At 42.3% G+C, this 24,853-nt stretch overlaps 1 protein-coding gene across 5 annotated transcripts in view; it reads left to right on the top strand.

Moving 5' to 3' along the window:
* Positions 1-24,853, top strand: part of Per3 (period circadian regulator 3) — a 60,940-nt gene that overhangs the window by 16,227 nt on the left and 19,860 nt on the right. For all 5 annotated transcript variants that reach the window (XM_036177885.1, XM_036177884.1, XM_036177883.1 and 2 more), the window contains exons 6-14: positions 7,202-7,344; positions 9,070-9,148; positions 11,699-11,805; positions 12,013-12,169; positions 14,996-15,101; positions 15,905-16,033; positions 16,518-16,644; positions 23,295-23,427; positions 23,914-24,035. In XM_036177885.1, coding sequence (XP_036033778.1) covers positions 7,202-7,344; positions 9,070-9,148; positions 11,699-11,805; positions 12,013-12,169; positions 14,996-15,101; positions 15,905-16,033; positions 16,518-16,644; positions 23,295-23,427; positions 23,914-24,035 — 1,103 coding nt within the window. The remainder of the gene's footprint in view (positions 1-7,201; positions 7,345-9,069; positions 9,149-11,698; positions 11,806-12,012; positions 12,170-14,995; positions 15,102-15,904; positions 16,034-16,517; positions 16,645-23,294; positions 23,428-23,913; positions 24,036-24,853) is intronic.

Here is a 24,853-nt window from a genome sequence, read left to right as displayed (position 1 = left end):
TTTTTCAGTCACATTTAAAGTTAATTTTTAAAATTTCTCCACACCTACCTATCAGTTCTTAGAATTTTTAGTAGCAGGGCTTAAAAAGAGAGTGATCTAGAAGAAAATTGAGCACACTTTAACAGGAGTGACTTCTTGTAGATAGTTGTCACCCTCTGAACAAACTACTATAATGTTGCTTTCATAGTAAAAAGAAAAAAAAATTGAGACAGTGTTTCTTTGTGTAGCCCTGACTGTCCTAGAACTCACTCTATAGACCAAGCTTGCCTTGAACCTGCAGAGATCCACCTGTCTCTGTCTCCTCCTGACTGCTGAAATTAAAGGTATGCACCATCATGCCCAGCCAAAAACAAAAACAAAAAAAACATTTTTAAGTGTCACCGTTGCTAATATTAGTATTGAAGGTAGTAACTACTCCAGATGTTTATAGAAAGAAAAATATTTATAATGGAAATAATCAGATATGCTGTAAAACCGGGGGGTGGGGTGGACAGTGTTGAGCTAATAGTGTTTGTATGCATGAAAGGGCTGTGTGGTTTACTGAGTCATTCACAAGTGTGTTTATCAAGAACATGCCTGGAATGTAGTAAATGTATGTATGTGGATGGTGGGGGGAGGGAGTCCCAGCAGGTACCATACAGGGGAGCTAACTCCATGAAGAGATAAGAATGAAAAACAGGTACAGATTGACATTTTCAACCTGGATCAGACTTCAGAGAGTCTAACAACAGGCCGCCTATTCCCAATACAATTTGAAAACAAGTTTCCTAGTGTAATACAATCCCAGGTGCACAAAGAAGCATAATTACATTGAAACTCAGCTCAGGGTACACGTCATTCCCTCCAAGAAGATGGGTTCTAGAGATATGATACTTGTATTAGCTTAAGGGCCTAAATGTCTGGCCTGGTCTCCGGTCCATACGGATAGCATAGAGGTCATATGGGCTGTTAGCCGTCTCTGGTCCTGGTTGTGGGAGCTTGGGGGAGCCTCTGGCTATAAGGGTCATTTAGATTACTAGCCACCACCAGTCCTGGCTGTAAAAGCTTGATAGGGCCTAGCTATAACATATGACACAGATCACCAGGCTGTGAATCACTTCTGATTCTCAGCTTTCTGGAGGGAAGAATAAGTTTTTCATCTTTCCTATTGTAAAGACAATACTGTGTGCTTAACATTCCTGGTTTCTCTGGAGATCTGTGGGCACAAGGACCTTCATGCTATGCTCCCAATATAAATGACACACAGGTTTGTTACACTAAAACTTTTAGTTCCTATCTGAATCAGACTCTGTATTTAAATTCTGTAAGCAGGAGACCAATAATGTATAAATATAAATGTGCCCATTAGCAACAAATTCAGGACAAGAAAGTGAGTTCTGGACAGTGGAGAAATTGGTGTTTTATTTAGTCACTTTGTCTGTCTTCTGTTGTAACAGAATCCCGAAGACTGGCTAGTTTGTAAAGAGAAGTATCTGTTTGGGCTTGCAGTTCTGGGAGCCAGAGAGCATGAAGGCAGGGTCTGCTTGACATTGGGCAAGGGCCTCATGGTGAAGGGCAAACCGGCATGAGCAGAAAGGCAGAGGGAGCCAGTCACCATAACAACCAACTATCAGGGACTGCTTTAATCCCTCCATCATGGTGGTGCTCCCTTTACCCTTCAGAGCCCTGCATTGCTCACCACCATTGCACTGACAGCTTTGACACATACTTTGGTGGTGACAAAGCACCAGACTGATGAAGGAACTTTTTTCTGAGCCAGTGACCTGAAGAAGGTGAAGGAGTAAGCCGGGCAACTTGAAGGAAGTTCCTGAGAAAGCATCGTCCATGTGGAAAGGATAGAAGTGCAAAGGCCCTAGGGTGGATCAGAAGGGAAGAGAGGGAGGTAGATGAAGAGGCAGGGACTAGGTCACAGGGAACTTCACTTTCAGAGGAAGTATTTTGTTGAGATTAACTATTTTCAAAACCTTTTCCTTAGACTTTCTAACCTAATGAAAGCAGAGAAAATAGTATAATGAGCCAGTATGTTGTTGATTTTTGCTCTTTTGGGGGGCCTATCACCCAACTCCCAAATAAATCACACACAGAACCTTATTCTTAATTGTGAACATCTGGCCTTAGCTTGGCTTGCTTCTAGCCAGCTTTCCTTAACTTTAAATTAATCCATCTACCTTTTGCCTCTGGACTTTTCCCATTCTCATATCTTACTCTTATTTCATGGGTGGCTGGGTGGCTGCCCCAGATGTCCTCCTCCTTCTCACTCCTTCCTTTCCTCCCAAATTTCTCCTTCTATTTATCGTCTCTGCCTGCCAGCCCCGCCTGTTTCTCTCTCCTGCCTCACTATTGGCCATTCAGCTCTTTAATAGACCATCAGGTGTTTTAGACAGGCACAGTATCACAGCTTCACAAAGTTAAACAAATGCAACATAAACAAAAGTTACACGCTTAAAATAATATTCTACAAAATTTCCCCCTTTCATCTAAAGAAAAAGAAATGTTTTAACTTTAACATAGTATAACTACATACAACAAAAACAGTTATCAAGTAAGAATTAATTTACAATATTCAGTACATTTGTAGTTAGCACATTTAGAGAAAATAATGCATTTTCTATCCTATCTTAGTGAATCCAAAGTTTTACACCTAATTTACTTAGTTTCATAACTAAGGAAAACTACAACTATAACTATCTAGTCTTTCAACACCATCAAAGACCTAGAGGCTGAGGATGTAATATTATCTAACAACAGAGACATTTGGCTGCCTGGACAGTCACCCTAAGTTCCTCTGCAACACTGGGGCATCCATCTTCAGCCTACTGGTCCAGATTATCTGGCAAACTTTTCAGTGAAGCAGGAAATTTGAAGGACTGTCCTGCCTTGTTTTGGCAAAGTTTAGCAGTTACTTTCCTGTGTGTCTTACAGAATATCTGACAGACTCTTCTGTAAAGCAGGAATTTTGAAGTACTATCCTGCCTTGTTTGGGCAAAGTTCAACAGTATTTTCCCTGTGTGTCCTGCATGTCCAGTCTGCACAGCACATTGTCAGCAGTCAAAGCAGTTTCTTTACCCAGTGGCTAACCTTGCCACAGTGAAAGCAAACTCTATAAGGGATTTCTTCAATACCCATCATCTCTGAAGTAAATTGGTGCTTCCAGGAGCAGATGTGTCTCATTGTCATGAAAAACCTTAGGTTAACAAAACATTTTAAATGATGTATTTAGGCTAGAGAGATGGCTCAGCTGTTACCAGCAGTAGCTGTTCTTCCAGAGGTCCTGAGTTCAATTTCCAGCAACCACATGGTGGCTCACAACCATCCATAATGAAATCTGGCACCCTCTTTTGGCCTGCAGGCACACATGCAGAAAGAACACTTATACATAATAAATAAATCTTTAAATGGCATATTTTGTAGGTCTTTGAAAGGTTTGAAGACCATCTATCTAAAATATGTCTCTATATGATCTGGAAAGCATACCTAACATATCTATAATTTTGGTTGTTACAAATGACTAACCACTAAACTATGTACCTGATTCTCCTATATAGTTTATAATAATAGCTTTCAAAAAGTAGATCTTCACCTTATATTTCCAAATGAACTGCATAGTCACAGTACCTCAAACAAAAATAGAAACATACATACACTATGCTGTAACAAAAATAACTTTAAATTTGTATCAATATATTCCCCTAAATGATAACAAATACCCATAACCCACCAAATAACCAAAAACCACCATACCTTCCAACTCTTGGGAATGTGGGCATGGTTTTCTCTAAACTGCTTCCTGCTGTCTGTGGACGAAGTATCTTTAGGGTCCTGGAGAGAAAATTTGAGATAATGGCCAAGTCCTGGGAAGACCAGCTGTAACCTTTGTTAATAGATACTACCTGTCAAGATTCAGGAGGTCTCCCTTGATCACTCCTGATCCATATTATTCCTGAAGGAATCCACAACCTCTTGTCTCCTGTGGGAACAAAACTCCAAAGCATTTTTATTTCAATTTGAAAAATACATTTTTTACTTCTTTTTAAAGTTAAGATAGCCCTCAAGTATCTACGTTGGCTCAATTTTACAGTCATATTCACAATTCTATGTCTACCAGCAGCTGTTGTTTGCTCATCAATAATCAAAAAAAAAAAAAAAAAAATTCAGAGCCGGGCGGTCGTGGCGCACGCCTTTAATCCTAACACTCGGAAGGCAGAGGGGCGGATCTCTGTTAGTTCAAGGCCCGCCTGGGCTACCAAGTGAGTTCCAGGAAAAGGCACAAAGCTACACAGAGAAACCCTTCTCAAAAAAAAAATAATAATAATAATTCAAAATCAACACAATAACATACAGGATTCAGGCTCCCTGTGTATTTCCCATTTCTACATGGCTTATTATTTTACTTCTCTCTTTAAAGACTTTATTACTTAACTTCATTTTTTTCTGACTGTACCCTTTTTTCCCCTCTCTTTCTTAAGCCTACGCACATTGTAAAACACACTGAAACCTGTTTAGAAGTTTTTTATTTTTTATTTTTTTTATCTAAACTTGTTTTACCGCATATCTTTTAGCCATTTTTGACCCTGTGTCAAACCTTTAACTGTTAGGCAGCGTGGACCTCTGCCTGCTTCTCAGGTCATGAAAGCCAAGCCTAACATGGCTCCCTTAGAGGTTCTTGACTAAGAACTGCATTCAACCTACCTAGTTATGGAAGCCAGTACCTGCTTTGCCACAGTGGTTTCTACTTAGCTTCCTGCTTTTATTTAGTGCTGCTAGCTGAACAGCAGTGTCTCTTAAAGGAGCCATGTCCTTTTTCTTTTCTTTTTTTCTGTTCCTTTCAGCTTTCGCAAGGCCCTACATGGAAATACAGGCCCCACATTGGGTGCCAAAATGTTATTGATTTTTGCTCTTTTGGGGGGCCCACCACCCAGCTCTCAAATAAATAACACACAGAAACTTATTCTTAATTATTAACACCTGGCCTTAGCTTGGCTCGCTTCTAGCTGCTTTCCTTAACTTTAAATTATTCCATCCACCTTTTGCTGCTGGGCTTTTCCCGTTCTCTTACTTCTGTAAATCTTACTCTTTTGGATTTTGAGACAGGGTTTCTCTGTAGCTTTGGAGGCTGTCCTGAAACCCGCTTTGTAGACCAGGCTGGCCTCGAACTCACAGAGATCTGCCTGCTTCTGCCTCCCAAGTGCTGGGATTACAGGTGTGCACCACCACTGCCCAGCCGTAAATCTTACTCTTATTCCATGGCTGGCTGTGTAGCTGGGTGGCTGGTCCCAGATGTCCTCCTTTCCTCTCACTCTTTCTTCCTTTCCTCTCAGATTTCTTCTCCTGTATATCCTCTCTGCCTGCCAGCCCCGCCTGTTTCTCTCTCCTGCCTTGCTATTGGCCATTCAGCTCTTTATTAGACCATCAGGTGTTTTAGACAGGCACAGTATCACAGCTTCATAGAATTAAACAAATGCAACATAAACAAAATAACACACTTTAAAATAATATTTTACAACACCAGTGTGTTCTGATTGTCCAGCTCTAAGCCACAGCCAGCCTGGTGCCATCTGTCTCTCCTGCAGACCCTCCCCTCTGCTTTCTTATCTCAACCTCAGACCTGCTTAGTATTTCAGAATATTTCTAAAAGGCAAAGGTACGATTCACCTCATGGTGGTGAAACTGTTCTGTCTTTGACCAGTCAGGATACTGTTAGGGTAGCTGTCCTGCCCTTGTAACAGTATCTACATGGTCTTTGACAGCTTCCTTGGTTTTAGTCATGAGACATCCCAGACTGAACATAGACTTTCTTACCCCAGATTTAAGAGTCATCATTTCTCCAGGCATGCCCTGTTACAGGTGGAGAGAAATGGTATTACCATTGAGACCTAGTCTGGATGAGGGGTCAGTCCTTACTGCAGGGCTGCCAGTGTTTGTGGACAGCACTGCTAGGAGGTTTCATTTTCAAGAAAGCATATTTTGCATTAGACAGGACTGTGGGCTGCTGTATGCAGGACTAGGTCAGCTAGGGCACTGAAAGGCTTGGGTTGTAAAGTCAGGCTAGTGAGGTGCTAAAAGAAAAACTTGTAGATGCTTTGCCAGGACTTAGTAAGGGTTAGAACTGGGACATCAGATAAAAGGAGTAAGGGGTGGCAATAGAAACCTTGGGGGAGATATTTGAAGCCCAAGAGCATGTAGCAAAAGCACCTTCTTGGAGAGGTGCTTAGTGTGGTTGAGTTGATCTGGGTCTACATTGAGACTGTATGAGAACCTAGTTCTAGGTAGAGGTACAGGCCCGCAGGTAATATGTAGGGCAAATGTATGTAATGGCATTTAGAACCCTTGGCTTGGACAAGCTTGAAGCAGCTCTTCATAGCAATAGGAGGGAAGCTGAACAAATACAAGCATGAGCTCTTGTGTGGTTGGGGGAAGGCCCTCATCCAAATGACTAAAGTAGGAAGCAAGGTCATAGGACTGAGGGTGGCTCTGGCAGTTCTGAGACTGCCTTGAGATTAGGGGTCACTAATCTAGATTAAGTTATAAGAGAGGCTTGATTGCAGACAAAGAGGAGGGTAGCTCACTCTTGGACAGTTAGACTCCACAGCATGGTAGCGTATCCCATTAGCAATACAGGAGAAACCTTTTTGCTCACCCTCAGAGCTGAGAAGGGGTCTGGCTCTACTCCAGAGGCCAGGTTGGGCAGCTAGGTTTTAATGCCCTTTTCCCCAGCCAGGCATTTTATAGGACAGTGCTTACCTTCAAGCCAAGCCTATAGCAGCCAAGGAGTAGCTGAATCTTTGAGACCGAGTCAGTTCTTTTAAAAAAACTGAAGGGGGGTGCCCTAGAGTTGGGTTTGGCCAAATGATCACATGGGACCCCATTTTCTCTTTGTAGTGCTTGGTGTACCTCACAGTGGAAGGGTTCAAGTCCACAGGAGTTTGAGGTGTGGTCATGAGCAGGTCATGGGTGGGGTGACTCTCACCGTGATGTAAGCAGTCCTCCATAAAACCTTCTATGCAGTGAATAGTGAATGTGTGTTATTGCCCAGGGTTACTAAGATTTCAAGCTAACCTTCCCTTGGTGGAAACAAACATCTTTATAAACATTTTAGATTTGGGTCTTTCTGTCTGGGGAATTACAAGTGATGCATTCCCCAGCCTTTTTGCAGCAGGCTGAGTGCACCAGTACCAGCTCTAATGACCTTTGATCTCTTCAGTGGAGATGAAGACAGAGCACAAAAGAAGCATTACTCTCCATTCCGGATCCTCCCCTATTTGGTTCACGTACACAGCTCTGCCCAGCCAGAACCAGAGCCTTGCTGTCTAGCATTGGTTGAGAAGATTCACTCTGGTTATGAAGGTAAGTCAGGATGTCCTATGGCTCAGTTAGAGGCAGAATGCCAGTGTTCACATAGGAGCACAGGGATAGCTGTTTCTACAGTTCTAGGACAAAAGGCTGCTTCATGTCCAGTATGGGCATAAACTCTGTAAGCACTTCTAGCTGATGTTTACTGATGTCACTCTTACTGACCTTGGCTTCCTGTGCTGTCATCACTGCCACAGTGTGGCTTTGTGGTCTGTGCCTCACACTTGGATAGAAACGTAGTACAACAGGTGACCTGTTCTATGGCCTTTATATCTGTCTTGTATGAAATAACAGCACTAAAATCATTACAGGAAGAGGCCACAAGAATGATTGAATTTGCCAGGTAGCACATGCCTTAAGAGACTGAGGCATGTATGCCCTAGGCTACGTAACAAGTTCGAAGCTAGCCTGGCCTACATAGTGACTACCTGCCTCAACATAGCAAAAGCTGGCTGTGTAACTACAAGGCCCTGTGTTTGATTCTCAGCATATAATGGAGGGAGGAGACAACATATTCTAGAAGTGTTTCGAAACTTCCAGAAATTACAGTATGTATATTCAATAAACAGAAATACATTTCTAAACTTCTCCATGGGCAGCTTCCATTTACTACTTAAAAAAATCACTATTGGTTCTGATGAGACATAGTATGTGCTTTCCTACAAATTGCCACCGAATGAGTCACAATAAAAACAGGACTATTGGAAAAATTAGTTCAGGGGCACAATGATCAAAAAGTTAATTACATTTTTAAAAAAAGGATAAAGGGCCTAAAGAGATAGATACCTCAGTGGTTAAGAGTACTGGCTGCTCTTCAGTAGACCCAGGTTCAAGTCTCAGCACCCACATGATGGCACACAATTGTCTGTAAGTCCAGTCTAGGAGATCTCACACCCTCTTCTGATCTCCTCCTGTACACACATGCAGACCAAACACCAATGCACATAAAAATTTTCTTTTTAAATGAAATCATAAACCATTGATTTACATGTTAAACATTAACAGCAGCACTCCTGTAAGTGTGGCTTGGGAGGCGCAAAGGTAGCAACAGGCAGTTGAAATGCATGCGTGTCGTATGTGCTCCCAGCAGCTCCACTGGATGAAATGCATGCGTGTCGTATGTGCTCCCAGCAGCTCCACTGGATGAAATGCATGCCTGTTGTATGTGCTCCTAGCAGCTCCATGGATGCCTTTTTACCATTCACTGAGGCTTCTTGCAGTTGAAGTTGTGTTGAAGTAACTGGGATATAAGCCTATTTCAGAGTGTTTGTTACCTGCATTTTTCAGTGCACATTTTAGAGCAGAGCTTACCTGACTTGATGGTACCAATTTTATCAGATGACAATTTATTTTAGTACTATTTCAAGTGTTTTTGTTTAGTTATACACTGCCACTGAAGAATATTCAGTCCCTCCCTTACTCCCCCTTTAACTATTAAATATTTCTGATAAAGAAACTAGCTATTTACAATGTAACAGACTTTCTGTATTTAAAATTAACCATAATGTAGTCATCACATATTGACCTCATCAAAATCAATTTAATAATGAAGATTATTATTTTACTGTAGCTTTGACTTCATGACAGTCAGACCTTACATTTAAGTTAGATTTCTGCCATTTTGTATGGAGATTTTATTCCTTGTATGTTTAGTAGCCAGTTCAGTAGATGATTAATTGGATGTTTGACCCTTAATCAGTCTTTCTCCTTTCTTAATAGCTCCTCGAATCCCTGTAGATAAAAGAATTTTTACCACAACACACACCCCAGGATGTGTGTTTCTTGAAGTAGATGAAAGGTAAATAATTCTTTGAGCCTAAAAGAAATTGGTTTCCAAAGACAGACCAAAGTACTAGAGGTCTGCATTACTCTTTGTGTACTGTTCTGTATCCTGTGACACTGTCGGTTTGCCTGCGTGGTTCCTGCTGGTGACAGTGCAACTTCAATTGAGTCCTCGTAAATACATTTTCAAATTGTGTATACCCACGTGCGCTCGAGAGAGGTTAGAGGCCACCTTTCTCATGTTGGGTCTCACCTTCTACTGTATGGGCCTTAGGGATCCAGCTCAAGCCAGCAGGCTAGGCGGCAAGTACTTTTACCTGTTGGCTGAATTTTAGTGTAAACATCTTGCATATTGTATTTTTGAAAGTGACCTACGTGATGCCTTTCTAGGTTTCACAGCGTAGAGGCTCAGGTGGTGCAGGGGTTATCACTTTACATAAGCCAAGGACCGAGACTCAGCTCCTTTAGCATTTACTCTGGTGGTATTTTCGTTTGACAAATGCTGCTCAATTAAAATTTATGCTAACTATGCTGATTAGTCTGAAGAGGAAGAAAGAGAACATATGTCTTTTAATAAAGGATAATGTTTAAGAATTTTTCTCTATTTTGAACACATACCTTTTTTTAGAGCAATTTTAAAATCATCTCTTTTTTTTTTAACACAGTGAAAGCTATGGTGCTTACTGCTGGTTTTCAGTATTTTTTTTAGAAGAAAATTGTTTACTTTATGTGTACAGGTGTTTTGCCTGCATTTATGTGTGTACCATGTGTGAAAGCACCTTAAGGAGGACAGAAAACAGCTTCAGATCCCCTGGAACTGGAGTTACAGGTGGCTGTGAGCCACCATCTGGGTGCTGAGAATTGAACTCAGGTCCTCAGGAAGATCAGTCAGTGCTCTTAACTGCTGAGCCATCTCTCCAGCTCCAATTTTTTTTAGTGTTTTTGTTTGGATAAAGCAAATGTTGGCGGGGCAGTGGTGGTGCACACCTTTAATCCCAGCACTTGGGAGGCAGAGGCAGGAGGATCTCTATGAGTTCAAGGCCAGCCTGGTCTACACAGTGAGTTCCAGGACAGCCAAAGCTGTTACACAGAGAAACACTGTCTCAAAACAAACAAACAAACAAAACAAATGTTGTTATCATATTAGTGTATGCAACCCCACATACACACATTTATTTTAGAATTTTACTTATTCTTGAAATTTGAAAATGTGAGAATAAGACTAACCATGCGTTAGTGTAAAGCGGAGCACAGAACATGTTTATGGAGCCTGTTTTATCTAAGTCAACCTTCCAAGGCTTCTGTGAGTATCGGAGTGATTAGTACCTTTGGATACTACATTACATTTGATTTTGACATTACATTGTATTCAATTCTTATTAATCACATTTTTGTTCATCAGCCCTTGTTACTGTGGTAAAATACTGGAAATGACCAGCTTGTAAGGAGGAAGGAAAGGTTTAATGACTGCTCAGTTTCACGCCATGATCACTTGGCTGTCTCCATTGCCTTGAGACCTCTGGTGGGTCAGGACATCATGGTGAAGTTAATCTGCTTCCTTCCTGGGACCAGGAGGTAGAGGGAAGACAGGGCAGGAACCTGAGTGCAGGAACTGTGGAAGAATGCTGCTTGCGGGCTCACTCCCTGACTCCCCCATTGCCTCATGTTTTGCTAGCTTTCTTATACAGCCTGGGACCACCTGCCCAGGAAATGACACTGCCCACTCTAGACAGGGCACTCTTACATTAAGACAGTTGAAGCAGTCCCTCACCAACATGTCCACAGACTAGCGTGATAAACACAGTTATTGAATTGAGACTTCCTTCCAGTGACTCTAAGCTGTGTCAGGTTGATCAGGCCTATAGGTGTACCCCAGTACCCTAACTTCTTTCCACTAGGTGGTGAAGACTTCATCACCTCCCAATAGTGCCATGGGCTGGGGACTGAGCTTCCAATGTACTGTACTAACCTTGGGGGACAGTCAAGGTCCACACGACACTAATACTGTCTACACTACACTACAGTAACACTGTGTACACTACACTAATGCTGTATAAATTTGTAGCCCACATTATCCTTGGCATCGTTCTGTTACCATATGCTCTTTCTAAATGACAACAAAGAGCACAAGACTCCTGAGGAACTTGCTAGAAATTCATGTCTGTGGGTTTTCTCCAGAGCTTCTGATTCATATGTTCACAGTGAGCCTGCAAGCCTGTTCTTAGGGAATGAGATGATGGTGATGTAACATGTCAGGTGACTACTGCATAGTTAGCTTGTATCTGTTCCCCCTAGCACAGGCACTTAAGTTTTTGTTTCATGGATGTGTTAATGGATATCTTTTCATCTTTTCATGGTCGTCTTTTTTAGAATTAAATAGAGAAGTTAGGGTTTGATGGTGATGTTTTATTTTGCAGAGTGGGAGATAGAATTATTATGTATACTAAGCACATAGTTTCTGACTGAGTTATATTGCCAGCCTGAGTGGGTAATTTTTAAATATATAGAAATCCTTAATTACTTGCTCAGTGTAACATGCTTCCTGTGCTGTGTCCCTGTGCCCCAGGGCAGTGCCTTTGCTGGGTTACCTACCTCAGGATCTGATTGGAACATCGATCTTAACATATTTGCACCCAGAAGATCGGCCTCTGATGATTGCCATACACCAAAAAGGTGGGGCCTGCTCCTTTATGGAAGTTGTTATTTGCCACTGATTGGTTCTAACTTTTCAGTTCATTTCTCATTAGAGTTTAGCCTTTACCCAAATAAAAAATGTGTTGAAACTGCTAAAGTTTCCTACTTTAAAGTGCTGAAAATTCCCCAGGACACTTGCAATCTTACCTGTGTAAGGTTTGGTTGTAATCTTTTTGCTTTATGTAGTTTTAAAGTATGTGGGCCATCCTCCATTTGAACACTTGCCCATCAGATTCTGCACTCAGAATGGAGATTATGTCATTCTGGATTCCAGCTGGTCCAGCTTTGTGAACCCCTGGAGCCGGAAGGTTTCTTTCATCATTGGCCGACATAAAGTTCGAACGTAAGTTCATCAGTTGCTGCTGTGGGGTACACAGGTGAGTGGGGCAAATGTCACCTGTCATGGGAAGATGGACATGGTTGAGTCCAAGGTCCTGAATTCGGGTTTTGTTGCTGCTTTCATGGCACTACCAGCACTCTGATTTTTCTAATAATGATTGCACTCTTGGGTGGTGGTTCAGCTTTTAGGTCACTGTAGCTGCACTGTAGATCTGTAACTCCAGGTCCAGGGGATCCAGTGTCTTCTCCTGGCCTATGCAGGTTCCAGGCATGCTCATGGTACACAGACATACACTCTGGCAAAATACCATACACATAAAAAATTTAAAAATTTTAAAGATTTGCCAGGCAGTGGTGGCACATGCCTTTAATCCCAGCACTCGGGAGGCAGAGTCAGGCGAATCTCTGTGAGTTTGAGGCCAGCCTGGTCTACAGAGCGAGATCCAGGACAGGCACCAAAACAACACAGAAACCCTGTCTCAGAAAAACAAAAACAAAACAAAACAAAAAAATTTAAAGATTTCATTTTATATGTACAAGTGTTTTGCTTGCATGTGTGTAGAGTGTGTGCTTGGGGCCCAGGGAGGCCAGAAGAGGACAATGGGTCCCCTGAAACTGGAGTTACAAACTCTTGTCAGCAGCTATGTAAGTGCTGGGGACCAAACCCAGGTCTTCTTCAAGAGCTGAAAGTGTTCTTTGTTGTTGTTGTTTTTTGAGACAGGGTTTCTCTGTGCAGCTTTGGAGCCTTTCCTGGAACTCACTCTGTAGCCCAGGCTGGCCTCAAATTCACAGAGATCCTCCTGCCTCTGCCTCCCGAGTGCTGGGATTAAAAGTGTGTGTCACCACCACCCGGCCCGAAAGTGTTCTTAACCATGCAACCATCTCTGCATGCTCTGGCCTTGCTGTTTCTTGGTTAGTTCTTCCATCCAGCCTGGGCTAGGCAAGCATTCTCCCACTGGGCCACATCACCCAGCCTCACACTAAATGCCAGGCATAATACCTATATCATAAGACTTGATGAGGTGATATATCTGACTCAGTATTCCTCGTTGGTACCCACTCTACCAAGGTCCCAAGAGGTAGTTTCATGTCATGACAAATGTGTAAACCTCGGTACCTAGACTGGTCCCTTCCCTTATCTCTCCTCTCCCCTTAATAACTAGGAGACCTGGGGAAGGTTGACATCCCATTGAAGGGATGCTACTTGCAAAGCCATTGAGACAATGACTGCCACTCTAGGGCAGGGATTCCCAACCTTCCTCATGCTATGGTGACCCCCAACCATAACATTATTTTGTTGCTACTTTATTTATTTATTTTGCCACTGTTATGAATTGTAATTAGTAAATATTTTGGAGATAGGGGCTTGCCAAAGGGTCGCAACCCTCAGGCTGAGAAGCACTGCTTTATGGCTTTTGAAGATGTTATTTTCATATTCTTAAAAACTAGCACAGTTTTTAGGAGGCGATCCTAATAAATGTTAGTTTCTTGTCTTTGTTATCTTTGTTGGCATTCACTGTATTCAGGTAGTAATTCTTACTTTGTTTTTTAATTTATCATGTAAGATGGGGAACAATGACATGTATAACATGACACACATGTGGAACTCAGAGAACATCTTTTGTTGGTATCGCCTTCACCCGAGGGTTCTGAGGTCAAGCTCCAGTCACCAGGCTTGCACAACAACTGATTTTACCATCTCAGTGGGGGATTGTAAATTCTCTGAAGCTTGTCAATGAGCTGAGAGGTGGTATTGTGACTGCCTCATTTTCACCACTAGGGTGGGCTGGAGAGTCATTTTTATCAGGCAGCATAGGTAATTAGCAACTTTAAATTTTATTTGTTTGTTTGTTTGTTTGTTTGTTTTTTGAGCCAAGGTCTCATCATGTAGTTCTGGCTGTCCTAGAACTCACTCTGTAGACCAGGCTGGCCTCAAACTCACAGAGATCCTCCTGCCTCTGCCTCCCAGGTGCTGGGATTTAAGGGGTGTGCTACCACATCCAGCTAAGTTTTTTTGAGTTTTATTTTTACTATTTTTTAAAATATGTTAGGAATATATACCTGCATGTGGGTGTGTGCAAGTGCCCTTGGAGGCCAGAGGCCTCACATCCCCTAGGAGCTGGACATAGAGATGGTTATGAGTCACCTGACCTGGGTGTAGGGATCAAATTTAGGTCCTCTGGAAGAGCAGCAGGAACTTCTAACCACTGAGTCATCTCCAGCCCAGCATTTAAGCATTTACTGCCTGGCAACTTCAGGGTCTTAATGAGTATTGAGAGGTCCGCTCAGTCAAATTTTGAAACCAGTCCTTACTGAACCTCTTAGGAGCAAAAGAAGTAGCTTATCACTGGTTTTATGTATACAGGTACATTTACTAAATTTATACACACACACATACACATCCCTACCTGAACCTGTTACATAAGATCAGTGTTGCAGAGAAACTTAAACTGTGCCAGGTGTTTGCCTATAATCCCTTAGGATTCTTAGGAGGTGGAGATAGGAGGAGCAAATGCTCCAGGCTAGCCTGGACTAATTGTAGCAAGACTTTGACTCAAAAACCCAAGGGCTGAGGATGTAGCTTAGTATTGCAGTGTTTTCCTAGCATGTACAAGGTCCTGTGTTCTATCCCCAGGACCATGCGGGTTGGGGACTGTTATGTCTAGTTTGTTTCTTTGGGAATTTTAACTCCATATTTTCCTGTATCTAGAGTTAAGGAGCTGTTTCATCAAAACATAGCTTATTCTTTAAATGGTCTGTTGCAAGCACTTTATCTTTATTTTAAATAAATTCGGTTCCTTGGCTCATTGTTTCTTTTGGCGTTTTATAGGAGCCCATTAAATGAGGATGTTTTTGCTACCAGAATAAAAAAGGCAACCAATAACAACAAAGACATAACAGAATTACAAGAACAAATTCACAAACTTCTTTTGCAGGTAAAGTGAGAGGTTTTTAAAACACATCATTTGAAAAATTGTGTTTTATGTTAGCTCAGTCTTAGTGAAGTCCTAAGAACACACTGAGGAGAAAGGAGTCTTTACCTCCACACCTTAGAAATGTTTGCTCTTCCCTGTGCTTCTATGGATTAGGTTCTGGTCATTTTGTTCCCTATTCTGTGTGAGATGCACAGGCCCCTTTGGCTGCACTCACCTCAGCACAGCAAACTGTGCTCAGCTCCTGAGTTTGGGCTTCAGTGTTTTTTTTAATAATTCAGTTTTTAAAAGTAGAAGAGAGATATGATTGGCCTTAGTATCTCTTGTCATTATAAGGGAAGAACAAGGAAATTACCTGTTGAAAAGAGCAACCAAAGATGGGTTCTGTTAGGAAATAGAGTTGAGTGTGTCCCCACAAAGACTGTGAACCCAGAGGTTTTCCAAAATGTCTTGGATAAAATCTCTAGGGTCCATAAAGTGTCTGAAGTTTTATAAAACTCTGTTTTTGTTTCATGTGTTCTGTCTAAATTTAGTATAAAGAACTAAAGTTTGTTTTATTTCATTAAATTATCTATGATTTACAAAAATCATTTATCTTATAGCATCTAAAAGGACAAAGTGCTGTAATCCCCACCTAGACTAGAAGGTTAGGCTCAACCCTAACCTCACGCCAGCATCCAGGCTAACAGCTTCAGCCTCCCCATACCTACTGTAGCATTTAAGGAGTGATTGTAGACTAGAAGGTCTGAGGTGAGTATCCTTACCACTTAACACAGCAGTAACTGAACTGGGCCGCTTCCTCCTAGCCGATTCATGCCAGTGCTTCTAGTGGTTACGGGAGCCTGGGCAGCAGCGGCTCACAGGAGCAGCACATCAGCATCACCTCTTCCAGTGAGGCAAGTGGACCCTGTGTGGAGGAAGCGCAGAAGGAGCAGGTGTGTGGCAGATGTGTTTTTGTGCAGATGCAACGTGTCTGTCTTGGTCCTGCACCTGGTAACATCTTGGGATTTATCATTTGACAACTTTCTATTTATTTTAGAAAGTGATTTGAATGGATATAGATAAATGTCTGTAAAAACAAAGTCTGAGATAGGCTTAGTGGCACACACTTATAATTTCAGCAGTCAGAGTGAGAACAAGAGTCAGAGGCCGGCTGGGCTGCATGCTGTCTTGTAGAGGAAAAAAATCACCTTTGCAAGGTGACCCTGGGATTAATTGTGTGCTTTTCTAAAAAGCAGTGTACCATGGGTAGGTGGAGGTACAGTTTGATTGGCATCAGTGGCTCAGCAAAAAGTGGAATTGAAGTGAGGACTGCTTCTAGTCATGTCTCAGAGATCCAGAAGTTAAGCGTGTATTTTGTGTGTCTTTTAGTGCACACTTCTACATTTTTAAACCTATTTTATCATTCTTCTCCCTAAGATGACCTTGCAGCAGGTCTATGCCAGTGTAAACAAAATTAAGAATGTGGGTCAACAGCTCTACATTGAGTCAATGGCCAGATCAGTCAAACCAGTGATGGACACGTGCATGGAGCTGCAGGGTGGTGGTAAGTCAACCGAGTGGCCCTCAGCCTCTCCTGAATCTGTCTTTTCACAGACAGCAGCATATATGCATGCTGAACAGAAAACCCTGAGCCCTGTGATGCTTTCTAGCTTGCTGAATTGCCCAGAAAATGGTAATAACATTGACAATAGTAATATACTGGCTGCATAATACCACTTGGAAGCTAAATAGTTTTAAAATATGGCTCAGTGTGCTTTAATAAAGAATTAACTATTTTGATACCATCTGTGTTAATTAGGTTTCCTATTGCTGTGATGAGGCATCATGATCATGACAACTCTTACAAAGAAAACATTTAATTGAGGTGGCTCGCTTACAGTTTCAGAGATCCAGTCCTTTATCATCATGGTGGGGAGCATGGTGGTGTGCAGGCTGACATGGTTCTGGAGTAGTAGCTGAGAATGCTACATCTTACAGGCAACAGGAAGTCAACTGAAAGTCACACTGAGGGAAGCCTGAGCAAAATAGACCTCAGAGCCCTCCCCACAGTGACACACTTCCTCCAACAAGGTCACACCTCCAACAGGGCCCACTCCCTTTGGGGGCCATTGTCTTTCAAACCACCACACCATCAGATTCTTAGTTTCTTTCCTTTCTGAGCTATCCAAACCCAAAAGAAAATAATTTTTAATACATTTCAGATAATAAAGAATATTGAGATAGTCCTTTTCTGTTATTTCAAATAAATGAAAAATAATCTAAACTGAGGAGACAGCATTGGCCTTTTGAGCTTTTCTTGAATGTGAGATAAGGCTCACTCCAAAAGTATTGGGTCAGTGGTATTATGCTGGAAAGCTACCTAGTTACATCACAAGCAAAAAAAAATCTGTATTTGGAGATTGGATTGCTGGGGATGGAACCCAGGGTCTTGCTAGGCATGTACTCCTTCATGGAGCCACACTGCTGGCCTGTGTACATTGACTTGTTACTTGCCTGTTTTCACTTACACATTGATTGTTTTTAACTCAACTATCTTTTCTTTCATTTTTCTCCTTGAAGTTTAATACAGTTTTAATCATGTGAATTTTATAATAGTATTTATCATTGTGAAATGCAAGCATACATAACATGGGTGACATTCACTTTCTAAGACCAGTAATAACAGTAGCTGGGTTGTTCCGAATCTGTCATAACTTTAAGGCAGAAGACTAGGGAGGAGGTGGGTCAATGAGTAAAGTCCTTGCTGCACAAGTATGAGCACTTGAGTTTGGATCCTCAGGACTCACGTAAAGGCTAGGTATGACTGTGCATGCTGGTAACTCCAGTGCTAAGATGTGGAAGCAAGCAGATTCCAGTGACCCACTAGCCAGCCCATCTACTCAGCTCAGCTCCAGGTTCAGTGAGAGACCCAATCTCAAAAAATAAAGTGGAGATACAGAAGAAACTCAAAATTGACCTTTGCTCTCTACTTACATGCACACATAAGTAACACTCCCACACCCCAAACCAGCTCAAACTACTGATCATACATTACTGTAGCCTTATGCACTGTATAATGTTATGTCAAAGTTTCTGAGATCTCCAGGTGTAATAGTATATACCCCTGCAACCAAGAGGCAGAGGCAAAGGCAGGTAGATCGCTGAGTCCCAGGCCAGCCAGGGCTGCAAAATAAGACCCTGTTTTCCCCACAGGGTTTTTTTCCCCCTGAGATTGTAGTTTTCAAACAAGAAGGCATTTATTTCTCACGGTGTGGAAAGGTCGGATGTCTAGGGCCAAGGTATGGAAGGTATAGTATTCAATGAGAGCCCTGACTGCTTTGAAGAAAGAGCTTCAATCCCCCCTTCCTTCAAAGGAAAAGGAAAAACTCCCCCTGCATGACAGAAGAAGAAAACAAAAAGAGCCTTAGCTAGTCCCTCCGCTAGCACCCCGTGGTTTTGAGACGGAGCCTTGCTATGTCACTGTAGTTATCTCAAACTCCTGGGGTAAAATGATCTTCTGTAACAGGCTGCAGCATGCTAGCACTAAATGCTGCCACAACACCAACCTTCAGCCGTTTTGTGAGCTCACTAACCCAGTCATAAAGGATATGCTAGTGCTTCCATTTTCTGCTCAGGAATAAAGAAAGAGCATCGATCTACTTCTGGAGTGAAACAGACAGCAAATCTATTACCTTTCTTTACCCAGTTGAGTACTGAAGCAGCAGCTAGTAGTTCTAAAATCCAAGAAAAGACGTGGGCTTGTAGAACAAATGCAGCAAGGCACACTGGGCTGCTGCTTACTGTGAGTGCGCTGGCCTACTGAATCCAGCAACATGCAAGAGACAGACCGTCAGTGCAAAGGATCACGAGCTGGAAGTGCAGCAGATGATCACTCTCTCAACAGCCACCACTTGAAGCACAAAATCTGGGAGAGGAATTTGGAAGCTAAATCATTCATAAAACCATAGTAATAACACCTCAAGCCTGGCCTAAGGTTATATTAATCCAAGCACAGACCTTTCCAGGGATATGGTTGCTCAGTCTCTGCTGTCCTTATCAAAAAGAAATGAAGTTTATGGAAAAGCAAGAAGGGAAAACCAAGAGACAAAGTGGTCACTGAAGGAAGACTCAAACACATAGCAGATGCCTGACAAGGTAAGGTAACTGTGAATGGTGCTTTTTTTGCCAGGCTGATGGGCAGAGTGGGCCATGAGCGAAGCCAGCTCTGAGAAGGAGCTGAAGGAAAGGGTCAGATGAGACAGTTAGAAATGCTGGAGGTACTGTGTGTATTTTGCTACCCGTTTCCTACTGATTGTCTCTGTGATATAAAAATGTTCATATGACCCAAGTCAAAGAGAATAACATCGATGTTTACATACTCCGGGGAACAAACGGTTTCAGCAGATCAGGCATGAAGAATGGTTGTCATCAGCACACAGAAGAATCACTAAGCTCCCGCATAGATTGCTTTGGATATCACTTAGATTCCTCAGACTGCCACGGAAACAGTAGAGCATGTTGAGTCCAGGGGTAACATCAAACTACCTAATATGGGATTGAGTGGGATCCTAGAAGAAATATTTGAAGATAAAATAATCAAGATTCTGCAGATTCAAGAAACACTGGTATTTTTAAAAAATAAAAATTATTTTTAAGAACCTACTTGAACATAACCTGTTCAAACTGCTGAAAATAAAACCAAAGAGTACATTGTGAAAGCAGCAGGAAACAGATGACCATAACAGTGCATTTCTTCAGAAATCATCTATAGGAAGACAGTAAACTGCCCCTTTTAAGAAAAGCTGTCAACACAGAGTTCTGTACCCCGTAGAAAATCCTTGAGAAGCAGGTTTCTCAAACAACTGAGAATTCGACAACACACTCTTCTACCAGAAATGTAAAGGAATTTATTTGTTTGTTTTTGTTTTTTTGGGGGGAGGGGGGTTTGAGACAATTTCATTTTGTAGTTTTGGTGCCTGTCCTGAATCTCGCTCTGTAGCCCAGGCTGTCCTCAAACTCACAGAGATCCACCTGGCTCTGCCTCCCGAGTGCTGGGATTAAAGACGTGCCACCACTGACCAGTGGAATTTTTTATTTTTTAAAGATTTATTTTGTGTGTCTGTGTCTGTGTCTGTGTCTGTGTGTGTACTAGACCATGGAGGCTAGAGTTATTGGATCCCCTGGAGCCGGAGTGACAGGTAGTAGTTGTAGCCATCCAACATGGGTGCTGGGAATTGAACTCAGTCCTCTGGAAGAGCAGTACTCACTCCTTTCCACTGAGTCATCTCTCCAGCCCCAGGAATTTCTTACCACAGAAGAAATGTGACAAAACAAAACCTGTCTACACTAAGGAGTGACAAACACTGCACAAGGAATAAAAAAAAGTTTATTTGTCATTGATTTGAAAAATGGCTGATTAAAATAGTGTTGTGCGTTGATGACATACAAGTAAAGCATGGCAACACTATTGCAAGATGGTAAGGGAGTTTTGGGGAATGCACTGCTGTCAGCCTTTGCCTTTGAAATGATGTAATAATTGGAGGCGAACCCTGAACACTATATCAATTAGATGAAAGATGGTGAGTGAACAGACACTGTGACATAGTTAATCTACTATGGACCTTAAAGAGCTGCTATTGTTTCTAGGGATGTTAAATCACTCAGCTCTGATGGTGTTGGGCAGGTAACAGACCATATGGCTACACTGGACAAGGACATGACTTATATCCCATGTGAGATGGAACAGAGCAGTGAGATTCCACCATACTATTTAGAATAGTGCACAGTTTAAAACAGGAATAGTTAACTCTGCATCTTTCCACTTGTTTTTTTTTTTTCTTTTTTCTAAGTTTACAAATGACTATGGGTAACTGAAACCATGGAGTTGGTGGTGGTAGAGCCTTGCCTAGCCTTGCAAAGCTTTGGGCTCAATCTCCTGTCCTCCAGAAAACCAAAAACTTAATACACTGACACCACAGGAAACAAAACCAGCCACCAGTGATGGGGTATATACTGAGATTGAAAGGGGGAGAGGAGTTGACTACAGAGAGGTAGCTGAGAATCTATGCATTTGCCAAGATCCATAAACAGTAATCCCACTCTAGAATGTAGAAAGAGCCCAAGGCTGTGTGCAGATAAGTCTGCCAAGCATGGATGGCATAAACATAAAATCTATTCAAGGAGGTAGATTAAATAGCTTTAGAGAAGAAGAAAAATATATTTCAACTAGATGCCAAATGTAGAGAGTCGCGTGTAGCCGCACCCTAAAGATGGCTCTGGCTTCTACCCTCTGCCTTCCCGATGGCAAACACTCTTTATGGTAAACAGCTCCTTATTTGGCTGTGGCTGGATTCGTGTGTTGCTGGCATATGCGTGAACCTGTGGACAGTGCCCACGTGGCTGCCTGGGGTTGGTTGCCCAGCCCTACTTAGGTGCTGGGAGAGGCTTGCCCCAGGGGAGAGAGACACAATGCAATTAATCAAAGGTCTGAATAAACTGTAATGAGAAGGATCCCGGTGTCGCGTCTTCCTTGCTGGTCGAGGCGGGCGCGACAGCCAAACACAGAATACTAATGTGCATAAACACAGTATCCACGTTGGTATTTTTATCACCAGGAGAATTCTGAAGTTACTTTGTATGTATACTACAGTTGAACAAATATATGTAAACACTATAGATAATGATAACAAGGTTTCTCACTATTGGAGAACTTTCAGGTAATCAAAGGAGGAATTCTGGAATAAATTGTCCTGGACTGGTGGTAGAAGCATGTGGAAGAACTCAGGCATTCAGGTGGATGGCTGGACAGACAGACAGACAGACATAGGTTAACATACAGACTTGTCTATCAGTTCTGACATTAGAGAACTTACAAGCATAGACACACACCTAACACCAATGTCTTGGTTTCTGGGTATATTTTTTCCAACAAAAGGAACCAGGGCCAGAGAGGAAAGATGTTCAAGAGACAGATATCAGAAGGACACGAGACAGATCTTGGAAGAGCTTCAAGTAGCCCAGGCTAAGACAGTTTGAGTAACAAAATTCATCATGACAGTGTTGCTATGTAACCCACCAAATTAAATAACCATAAGTCTACTGAAAAATGACTGGAGGAGTAAGTGAAGACCAAGGGACCAAGTTACAGTAGAGTTAAGATATGACCACCAGATTCGTTGAGATCCTGAGATAAAAGCTAAGTTTAGTGATAACCCAGTAAAAATTCAAGGAAAGTCTTCACCCCGTGAAGCATTCCTCCACAGAAATTTCATGGTTTCATCATCGTGTCACTGTGTGAACATTAGTGGACACTTCAGGGAGGGGTATGTTTCTGTAGAGTTGAAATGGGACTATCCAAGAAATCATTTTCCATAGAGCCTTGTCAAGGGAGGCCTCAGCAGGTCAGCTAAAAATGCCCATCACTAAGAGCAGCAGTAGCAAATGCCACAGACCTGACAACTGTGTGACGTCATTCTTGGCTCCATAGCACCACTTTATGTGGTTTTCCTCTGCCTGATTTTCCGTTGCCTTTACTGGCTCGCCCTTCTCTTCAGGAGGTTCGGGTTCTCTAGTACTCAAGCCTAGAGATATTTCCCTTGTCTCCACACCTGTGCCACCAGCCACATTTGGTAATTTAAGTTCAAATTCAAACCAATACAGTATTATTTTATTATTCCTTGGTTGCAGTGGCCTATTTCAGGAGCTTCACGTGATGATGGCTAGCGGGTGAGACACCACAAAAACAGTGTGGAAGTCCTAGGCAGTGCTGTATGCTTCACCTTGCAACACTTATGATAGGTGTGATATCCAGTTATTCCAGTCTCTGTGTCCACTGACCAACTCTACAGGTGTTCAGTAGACAAGTGGTGTACAAGGTGGGGTGACACACAGCATTTAAGTGTCTTAGCCTGTTGTAATAAGTAGTATTAGCTTAACATTCGGCATTCCCTCATCAGCCTTTCATCTGATAGTTGCTTTGGTAATCCTTGCCTGAGATTTAAAAAAAAAAAAAATGATAAAAGCTAGTGTAATCATTCTGTATAACTTGCTTTTGTGCCTTATTTTATTCATTTTACTGATATTTTTATGTCAGTGCATTTATAACTGAGCTCGTGTTTAATGGCTGTATAATATTTTGTAAATGTATGTGATGAGCTTTCTATTTTCCTAATACATGCTAATATTTTAATTGTATATGCTTTTACTTTCTTTCAGATGAGCAGAAGGACTTTTCTTCCTCTCAGACACTGAAAAATAAAAGCATGTGTACTGGCTCTTGTGAGGACCTGAGGCTAGAGCAGCATAGTTCATCCTATCAGCAGATGAACTGTATCGACAGTGTCATCAGGTAAGAAGTGCCAGTGACAGCAGTTCAGCCAAGCCTAGCTCATCACTGGAGTGTATAGCGTTTTCAGAGGTATTTGTATTGATTTCATACTGTAAGGGATAGGATCAATTGATGCATGTGGAACTCAGAGCTGCTGGGGACAGTAGTGCTGAGTCCTCTGTTAGCATGGGGTACCTGTCACATACAGTTCACAATTGATTGCAATTTGTGGAGGGCACAGAAAATAAGAAGCTGCATCTCTCTGTGTCAGCTATGGTATAGTGAACGCATAAGCTGGTCAGAATCAAATGGTATAAGATGTGAAGACCAATTAAAGAACATAGTGAAAGATACTATTATAAGTCACTAACCCAGGCTAGGATGGTCAGGGTTGGCTTCATCCAAGAAGGAAAGACAAAGTCTCCCATGCCTCAGTGGGGTAAGTAAAACACAGAAGTGGGAAAACCTTGGTGGAGCTGATACAAAGACGGCTCACTTCTGTTGTAGGTACCTGACGAGCTACAGTCTCCCAGCCTTGAAAAGAAAGTGCATATCCTGCACAAATACGTCTTCATCCTCAGAAGAAGCCAAGCCAAACCATGAGGTGGACTGTAGCATGGTGCTGCGAGGTAGCCAAGTGTCCTCAGAACATATGACTTCGTTGTTTTTTGTCTCTCTATCTTTATTTTATATCTCAACTGAAGTTCCCTTCCTCCTCTCCTCCCAGTCCCTCCCTACCATACTTGTTCTGTCCCTACCCCCAGTCCACTCCTCCATTTCTTTTCAGGAAAAGAGCAGGCCTCTCATGGATATCAACCAAACATGGCATACCAAGTTGCAGTAAGACTAAGCAACTCCCCATGTGTTAAGACTGAGCAAGGCAATCCAGTATAAAGAGTAGGATCCCAAAATGCTGCAAAAGAGTCAGAGACAGCCCCTGCTCCCACTGTTAGGAGTCCCGCAAGAGGACTGTAACATATATGCAAAGGGCCTAGGTCAGCCTGGTTGTCTGTTCAGTCTCTGAACCCCACGAGCCCAGGTTAGTTGATTCCATGGGTTTTCTTGTGCTGTCCTTGACCCCTTTAGCTCCTGCAGTTCTTCCTCTCTTCTGTAGGTTTTCCCAAGCTTCACCTAATATTTGGCTGTGGGTCTAACCATCTGTTTTCATCAGTTGCTGGATGAAGCCTCCCTGATGACAATTGGGCTAGGCATCTATCTACGAGTATAGCAGAATATCATTAGGCATCATTACATTGGCAATTTTTTTTTCTCCAGCTCATGTTTGGTTCTATCCTAGGTCTCTGGGTCATCCAACCTGTGGGTCCTGGCACTCCAGGTAGTGTCAGGGGTAGGCTTACTCTCCTGGCATGGATTTTAGGCTAAGCCAGTCATTGGTTGGCCACTCCCTCAGTCTCCAGGCCACCCTTACCCCAGCACATCCCATAGG

The sequence above is a fragment of the Onychomys torridus genome, chromosome 2, assembly GCF_903995425.1.
Source record: "Onychomys torridus chromosome 2, mOncTor1.1, whole genome shotgun sequence".
Taxonomy (NCBI): Eukaryota; Metazoa; Chordata; class Mammalia; order Rodentia; family Cricetidae; genus Onychomys; species Onychomys torridus.
The sequence above is the reverse complement of the archived record's forward strand: the minus strand, read 5'-3'. Positions and strand labels throughout refer to the sequence as shown.